At 33.1% G+C, this 8,826-nt stretch overlaps 1 protein-coding gene across 2 annotated transcripts; it reads right to left on the bottom strand.

Annotated features, from left to right (window-relative positions):
- Nucleotides 1–5,248: 5,248 nt before the first annotated feature.
- Nucleotides 5,249–8,312, bottom strand: LOC111396242 (F-box/FBD/LRR-repeat protein At1g13570-like). 2 transcript variants are annotated; one of them, XM_023022609.1, is made up of 4 exons: nucleotides 8,152–8,312; nucleotides 6,069–6,921; nucleotides 5,822–5,980; nucleotides 5,249–5,631 (listed from the first exon to the last, which is right to left on the bottom strand). In XM_023022609.1, the coding sequence occupies exons 2-4, from the start codon at nucleotides 6,915–6,917 to the stop codon at nucleotides 5,329–5,331; spliced, it is 1,311 nt and encodes a 436-aa protein (XP_022878377.1). In that variant the 5' UTR covers nucleotides 6,918–6,921; nucleotides 8,152–8,312; the 3' UTR covers nucleotides 5,249–5,328. The 2 variants fall into 2 exon arrangements, with proteins under 2 accessions (XP_022878377.1, XP_022878378.1); XM_023022610.1 differs by having other exon boundaries at nucleotides 6,069–6,903.
- Between the last annotated feature and the right edge of the window lie 514 nt (nucleotides 8,313–8,826).

Raw genomic sequence — 8,826 nt, 5'->3', positions numbered from 1 at the left:
TGGAATATGAAAAATGATATGGTAAACTATTGATTAAAATTTCATATCTTGTTGAGCCTCAATTAACTTGATGAAATTAATGAGAACACTTATGCAAAATTATATGAGCATAAGATTGTGACAAAGTATGATTTTGTCTTAATTTTCAAAGTGAAAATTGCTTACCCATTTGTTAGGATATGGAAAATATTTATAGAACACAATGTTGTCTATAGATGGTGGTGGTGCTAAATATCCTTGAAAATAATGATTGTAAATGACATTAATTTATAAAGGATAAAATTGTGAAGAATATTATGAAATATTCTAAAGGTGTATCATTTTGTAAGATTATGACACAACTTTTCTAATATGGAAAATAAGGTGATATGTGCCTTATTATGTGACATGAATAATATTATTATGTGAAATGTCACAATGTGATAAAATTGTATATGCTTGGAGAAGTTGCAATTCTTGTAAAGCAAGATGCTTAGTCTTCTTCATTGTTGAATTTGGCTTCGATCATGGAATCAATTAAGTTGATTCATGCTTAGTAAAGCGTTGATGGTCTATGTGACAATCTTGATTTAATTTAGAAGATCAAACTATTATAAGTGATTGAAGTACAAATTTGAATGGAAAAATAATTTGTGTGAAATCGACGACCGCTATTTGAAAGTAATTAGACTTTCATGAAGCACTCGATTCGGATGTTATCTAAGTGATAAGCAAATTGAACTAGAAAAGAGTTAATAAACTCTAAATTCAAGTATAATCCCAAATGTGGGGGTTAACACATTAATGAACTCTAAGTTCGAATATAACCCTAAATATGGAGGTTATCAATAATGCTTGTGAACTTACATAAGAAGTTCAAGATGCAATATTACAAGATTACATAAGAATTCCTAATTAAGGAATTGTGGGGGTAACTTAACATAAAAGTTAAAATTCCCTAAACATTTTAATCATAGAAATACATCTATGATGAAGAAAGGTAGAGAAGACTTTGTAAGGATGAAACACACTAAGTCTAAGGTGGATTAAATGGGTAAAGGCCAATTGTGGCGCTTGCAAAACCAATAGAATATTCAAAAAATATTCATTGAAGATCATTGTAATGATTCAATGATGATATGTGAATACCCAAGTACGAAAATCTACAAATAGAAGTGATTGACTAGTGTAATGAATCAATGGAAATCATCCAACGGTGTTTTGAAAATCTATAAAGCTTTAAATAAAGCGAGTAAGAAGCATGTGGCTTCATAAAAGATTTCTTGACGATGACAATTTGTATCTATCAAATGAATCATTGGCTAGCTATGTTTGATAAAAATACTAAGTCACATGAAATGAGAAGTGACATATAAGTTTTAGGGGTGACGTCACAAGGAAATTATCAAAGATGGAATAATTTTCGAAGAAAATATTAGCGGATCCTTTAACAAGACCACTAAATAAATTTTAGTGACATCTACTTCAAGTAGGATGGGGTTGAAATTCCTAAAATATAAAGGTCCACCAATGACGGTAACCCTACCTGTCATTACTCAAAAGGTAATCCACGACTTCAAAGGGTACTAACAAGTCATTGGATATGTAGATGGTTGCAGCATTATATAAATCCGCGAAAATCCTATCCTAATTAAAATAATATTGGTTGTTACTAAAATGAGGGTTGAGCTTTAAGCTCTTAATGAAGCTCAGTGCTAAAACACAAGTACATCTAAAAGTAACAAAGGTACTGAAAGAACTTCATCTGGACGAACTTCGAGGTGGTGCCGCCTCAATAGAGAGTTGGAGTTTCTCTCTTAAAAGTTTGTTGAAAATGATAAGCACAAGGCCATTTGAGTGCTAAGCGAGATTGAGAAACTTGAGAACACATAAAACCCGTGTGTGTATTCTTACCGGTATTGACACATGGAACAATTGGTTTAAAGCTTCACACTACCTTTGATTCTGACTTTACTTTGTTTGAATTAAACTATGGTTAGATTCAAATCGAAAGATATATAATCCTTATGCATGAGTATTGATACTTTGAATATGAGAGTTTATTGAAATTTGAACAAGTAGGGATTGTTGAAAATATTTTGTTCAAAAACCAATAAACACGTGTGTGGAATGGAAGGAACAAAATTGGAACATAAAACTGAAATGGCGTCTGCATGTTTAACCATGTGACCGCATGGTGTATTTGGCCATGTGATCGAGCGTAAAAGGCTCGGTCACAAATATACCATGCGACCGCATAGTGTTAAACCATGCGGTCGCATGGTACATTTAAAGTGACCGTTGGAGGCCATTTTTCAGTTAGTTTTTGGCGGCTTTTGAAGGGTTTCTTGCAACTCTTCATCATAATTTGGCACCTATTTGTGGAGTATTGATTCAAATCTATAAATAGGTGATGGAGGGATCAATACATTGTGTCGAATATATATTACAAATATATGATAAAACATTTTTCATTCAATAAGAAAGTTAAATTCTTTCTTCTTCGATATTCATTTTTTTCTCCATGTATTCTTGAAGTTTTGGAGAAAAAACATGTGCTTAAGTGTTTGATTCTCTCATTTTTTTCCTCATTGTGTTCTTGAAGTTTTGGAGAAAAACACATGTGCTTAAGTGTTTGATTCTCTATGAGGCTTGATTAATCTTACAAACCGTTTGCCGCAAGACCCTTTAAGCACCAAATCGTTACCGAGAGGGGGCAAATATCGTTTGAAGACAACGATATAATGTCGTGTTTGAGCCTTTCATATTCGATTTGTTCTTCACATTTATTTCATCTTCTTGATATCACTTCTATGTCGTTTCTTCTCCAACCCTGGTGGCGATAATTTTCCCAATAGTAAGAAGGTCGGGAATGGCGGAGGGCGACATCGCCACGCTACGCAGTGATGTCGTGAACGACGTTGGTTGTTTAGAAGTGACAGGACCTAGCAACTTCACAATAGTGTTGGCTACTTTAGAGAGATGCTGTTAAGGTGGTGGCGTCTTGAGCGCTGCTGCATGTGCCAACATCGTGAGCATCGTGGCACCGACGATATCTTCGACGGAAGATGTGCGAGAGAGAAAGAGAGAGAAGGAAAAAATTATTAAGGTTTGTGAATGAAATTTGGTGGGTGGGTGGATGGGGTGGGATAGTTAAGTCGATTAAATAATTTTATAGGAGACATCGACGTGAAGAAATCGACCAACGAATATAGGGAAGATGGTGGTCCAATGTTACAGTTGGCAATTTTGTCGTGGGCTTATGGTGGTGGTTTTGGTGACGATGGTGCTATAAGCGGTGTTGATAATCGTGGAGTTGGTGGATTAGAGGAAGAGGTGGTGGGTTGTGATGTAGGTGGTGATGGGCTATGGATTTGAGGCGACGACGATGATGTTTTGGTTGGTGTTGCGATGGTGGAATGGGGATGGGATGGGGTACGGGGATGAAGGGTAATTTGTGATCAATTAATTAGTAATAGTAACCAACTAATTTCATAATTTATGACCAATAAATAAGTTGTGGCTAATTAATTTGATAATTTGTGATCGATAAATAGGTTATGACAATTAATTTGATAATTTATAATTAAAAAATAAGTTATGACCAATAAAAATATTTGATTTATGATCATAATTAATTAATACCACCTAATTTTTGAAAGAATTTTACTAGTTTGTCAAGTTGGAATGTATATATTTAAATGTTGGTAGTTATATATTTTTCCCTAAAGAAATTGAAACCAATCGAATATTATATAACATTTCACATTTTTATCTTGTTCTCAAAATTATGGTAATTTAAACTGTTCTTTTTTAAAGATTAATCTTATTAAGCCCCCGTTTGGCCCTCATTCTATTTCTCATTCTTTTTTTCCCTCTCATTTTGAACCACACAATATTTTATAAATAATATTACACAAAAATCAAAAACTTTTCATTCATTTTCAACGACACATTTAAAAAAAAAACACTATTCCAACCATTAAAATTTGGAAAGAATAGAGGTCAAACGGGAGCTAAAAGAAGTAGTTTAAATCCTTGTATGTTGATTATTAATTGATGTGAGATTTATCCTTTAACGTGTACCCACAAGATAATTGTTCTTTTGAGCAATTAAAACTTGAAATTCGTGCACTCGTTTGAATCATAATCGGATCAAATTGCTCGTTTGAACTTAATAGGTTCTGATACCAAGTTAAGACTTGAATTCCATTTTAAAAGGTCAACATTATTAAGAGGAGTAATCCAAATCGTTATATGCCGATCTATATTTCGATAATTAATCGATATGTGATATATTGCATTAACATTCTCTCACAAGATAATGACTCGTTTAGTTAGAATAGCTCAAACTTGAAATTCATGTGCTAAGCAACTCAAATTGTCCATTTGAGTTTAATTGTATCAGATATCATGTTAAGACTTGAATTTCATATTAAAATGTCAATTTTGGAATATCTTCAAGAGACTATTTATTTTTAAATAGTATATTCTATAATTTAAAAAGCATTATAAACATAGAGAGTAAAAATTTTGAAACATTTCAACATGCTCTTTATATTTAATACTTAATTTCACTACTCCCAAAAAAATATTTATTATTTTCTCTATCTTTTATTTTAACTTACTTTTCTCTAAATTATAATATTATTTTCCTACATTGAAAATTGAAATACTCTAAATACATTCAATTATAGAAAAATAAAATATTAATTTAAAGAGTCTCTTGATGCATTATTTTAAGAGTTGACTCTTTAAAGTGAATAACATATCATATTTAAAGAGTCTTTTAAAAATATTCTTATTAAGAAGAGTAACATAAATTCTAATATATTGGTCTAAATTTCAATAATTAATCAAAGTAAAATTTACCACTTAACAAATATAAGATCACAATCTCATATAGTTTAGCCCTCATTATTTTTAAAATACATTTTTCTCTCTTTTTTCCAATCACATTTTTCAACAAAATAATATTACAAACAAACACAAAATTTTTCCTTATTTTTTAACCACATATTCTCTATTAATCCACTCTTCTAAAATGCAATCTTAGTCAAAAATTGGTGTAATAACTTTCTATTGCACAAAAATGGAAACAAATTTGGGGGGGGGGGATACCATATGGATTAACAGCCTTGGCCTATCCATGTGCTCTCCACCCTGACTCCTGGGAGGCACATCCTGCGATTTACCTCCTCCACGATGGCTCAGAGCAGGATCGATGGGGGCCCTTAAGGTTGGGGTTCAACTTTTTTTTTAAGTAGAAAAAGGATAAAGTTGCAGTGGCCACATATTTGTACTAGTTTTACGAGTTTTTGAGTAATATGTTTACAGCAAAAGACATGTCTAGCTAGTTTTACACCGGTTCCATATTATGTTGGCATTTGGTGATGCTCGAGAGAACCCTAACAATTCTCTGGCAATTCTGAAGCCCTCGACTGAATCCATGTGACGTGTCTCTTCGATTATAATCTTAACAAGGGATGGAGAACGAGCAAGTAGAAGCTTCAGCAATATCAGTTCCTCAACAGGATTCTGGTACAAGTATAACCTCAGAGTCTTACGCTTGATGAGGTTGTGTTTCATGCAATTTGGGGTGTTCAAATAATTCAGAACCGCATCTCCATAAGTTATAATTCTTGATGAAACCTGAAAAAGAATCATCTCAGAAATGAAAATCCCAATTATGAACCAAAATGCAAAGAATATCTACACATTTGGTACGAGATTGATAAGACTAATCCGTCTCTTATAGAATATATTGATTTGAATCATTTGACAACATAAACAGAACCAAAATCATAGTTCTCAGATGCAGAGCCAGTATTTACCATCTCACCTTGAGATCAAGAATGCACAAATTGGGGCAACTTTGAAGCAAGGAAATAACAGTAGCAATCTGATCCAAATCTTTGAAATTCAAGTCATCTAGTTTGAGATATTCAAGGCCCTCTGCTGTTCTTGGAAGCTCAGATGGTGTATGACCTCCAGCCAAATACTACCAAAATCAAACCAGAATTTTTAGGATATATATCCGAACGATTGAAGAAATTTAGGACAACTCGTTATAGATTAATTTATCTCACCTTGAGGAAGAAGCCGTCAAAGTGAAGAATCTGAATTTTTGGCAATTTTGCAAGAAGCCGTGATAATAAGTGGAAACCATGTTTTGTTGGCACCTCTCGGCGCCATGCAAAATTGAACTCCTTTATGTTTGGGTTAAGAAAGCCGATGCATCTAGCAGCACTCGAATAGATTGTTAAGACTTCGAGTGAACGAGCAACAATTTCTAAATGGTGAATACCATTACAAATTTCAATGGACAATCTCTTGAGTTGTGGGGTCCTAAGACAGGAAGAATAACCTTCAGATGAACTTGACTCAAACTTGACATTTTTAAAAGAAAGAGAAGTGAGGTTGCCCATAAATATACAAGCAAGGGGTTTGATTATAACTTTATGAAGTGCCAAGTGTTCTAATGATGAAGAAGAGAATACATAGGACGGCAGTCTGTAGTATTTTCCTGTCAGCTTCGAATACAGGAGGGAAAGTTCTTGTACACCATTTCTTGATAGAAAAAACATCCATTGATCCACATCTGAATATCGTGCCGAATTTATATATGAAAGATCCAAGAGAAATTTTACTATGGGTCCCATGTGTTGTAACAGAATTTTATTGATTATCTTATCGATCTGGTTATCGGGCTTTAGTAATACGCCATGCCTAATGACTCTAAAAGTGTGCTCATCAAAGATTAGTTTTGAATGCATAGGCCAAAAATCCCTCCATTTTCTTGACAAGATACTCGTCCTCGCAGCATCTCGAACAGACATGTATTCTAATATACGATCTATAATCCCACTTGGCAGGTTGCTTATTCTATCTTCCAAGCCTTCACTCGCCATCATACATTTACTCCTACAGTTCGTCATTTCTCTGGTAATGGAACACAGAAAATAACAAGGAAAACAACAAGAATAAGTGATAACAAATTACTATTTAGCTTACATGGCTGTACACTAGAATATAACACCAAAGAAAATATATTTTATCATAATAGCAACCACCAATACAAATTTATTTGAATGGCACATACACACCAACTCAATAATTATTTTCACCCACTCGAGCAAGCACATGGGCCTATCACATTATAGAACTCTTCTACTCACACAGCACCTTGGCAAGACTTTCACTCAATTCTCACACATCACTCATTCTTATACGAATATTACATGCAGCAATCCTATATTTATAGGTTTATAAGTCGTGGAGTAGCTTATCTCTCCAATTCTAGATAACTCCACAAATGGCGTTGGAAATATGTAAGCATTTTAGAACCTTCTCCACAAGTCGGTTACTATGGAAAAATCTAGAATTAAGAAAATAGAAAAATCTGGGTTTTTCTCATCAAGTCAGATATGTTTCTTTACACACCGTATAGATGTAAGTGATCTTTGAGTAGCTGAAATAATAAACTCCTTAGGGGGGAAAAAGAACATGCTGAGAACTTCCAGAGAAGGATGGCCTATAGTTTCCCAGAGAATAATTAATACAACATAAAAATTGAAGAACAGAATTGGCCAACTCAACATCAGCAAGAAATTCAGGAAATGCAAATCATACAAAAACTCGCAATAAGTGAACAAATTAATGATTAATCCAGGTTGGAGAAATGAATAGAACGACACCGTATGGATGTAAGTGATCTTTGAGTAGTTGAAATAATTAAACTGCTTAGGGGGAAAAATGCTGAGAACTTCCAGAGGATGATGGCAAAAGTTGCCCAGGAAATAATTAATACAACATATAAATTGAAGAGCAGAACTGGTCAACTCAACATCAGCAAGAAATTCAAGAAACGCAAATCATACAAAATCTTGCAATAAGTCAACAATTAACCCAGGTTGGAGAAATGAATAGAACGCAATAACTTGGAGACAATCAACAAGAAACATGTTGGAGAAATGAATTGAACACGAAATCTTGATATTGATCCAATCGACCACACGTAAATCGGTAACAATTTTAAAAATTCGGAAATGCAAATCATACAATGATGAATACTTGAGCAGTTAACACAGATACTTGCAATAAACTTCCCACCTAGGTCAACAAAAAGCACAGCCATTTTTGGTTCAAAAATCAGAAGAACAAATTAAATACCTTAAATTATGTCTTCAATCCAATGAAGAATATGTGTTTCAAACGAATAATGGGAAAAATCACTGACCCTTTGAACCCAATCTAAGCCTCCGTGCCTTTGGATCATTTTTCCTCCCAGATTGAAAATACTGAGCTTTAAAATAGTGAAGAAGAATACTACTGTACTTGAAACTAGAAGATTCCAGAACAGGCATACCATGAATAAAAAAAGAAAAAAAAGAGTTAAGACTCCGTGTACAAAATTAATTGACAAAATAATATTTAAATCAATCATTTCGAAAACAAATTTTTAAATCATTGAAAATTAATAACTTGAATTTTGTCGACATTCATTTGTCATCCAGATTTATAAACACACTTCGTATAAATAGCATAATACATAAGAAAAATATAAAAAAATGCTGCCAAGTCATTCGACTAGGTTGGTTGGCAAATGCCTTGCCACTTGTACGGGAATTAGGTTATAACCCTTGTTTGATCCCTATATTTCGGGTAAAATGTATTATGAAATAATAATTTTTTTGAAAAATGCGTGTTTAAAAGTGAGGAAGATTTTTTGAAATATATGTATAATTATTTTATAGAAAAATGTGTGGTTGAAAATAAGATTTAAAAAAATATATTCTTGAAAAAATGTAGTTCAAACAAGGGTATAATAAGAAGTATTTTTTACTT

The sequence above is a fragment of the Olea europaea genome, chromosome 6, assembly GCF_002742605.1.
Source record: "Olea europaea var. sylvestris chromosome 6, O_europaea_v1, whole genome shotgun sequence".
Taxonomy (NCBI): Eukaryota; Viridiplantae; Streptophyta; class Magnoliopsida; order Lamiales; family Oleaceae; genus Olea; species Olea europaea.
This window is presented reverse-complemented; position numbering and strand designations above follow the sequence as displayed.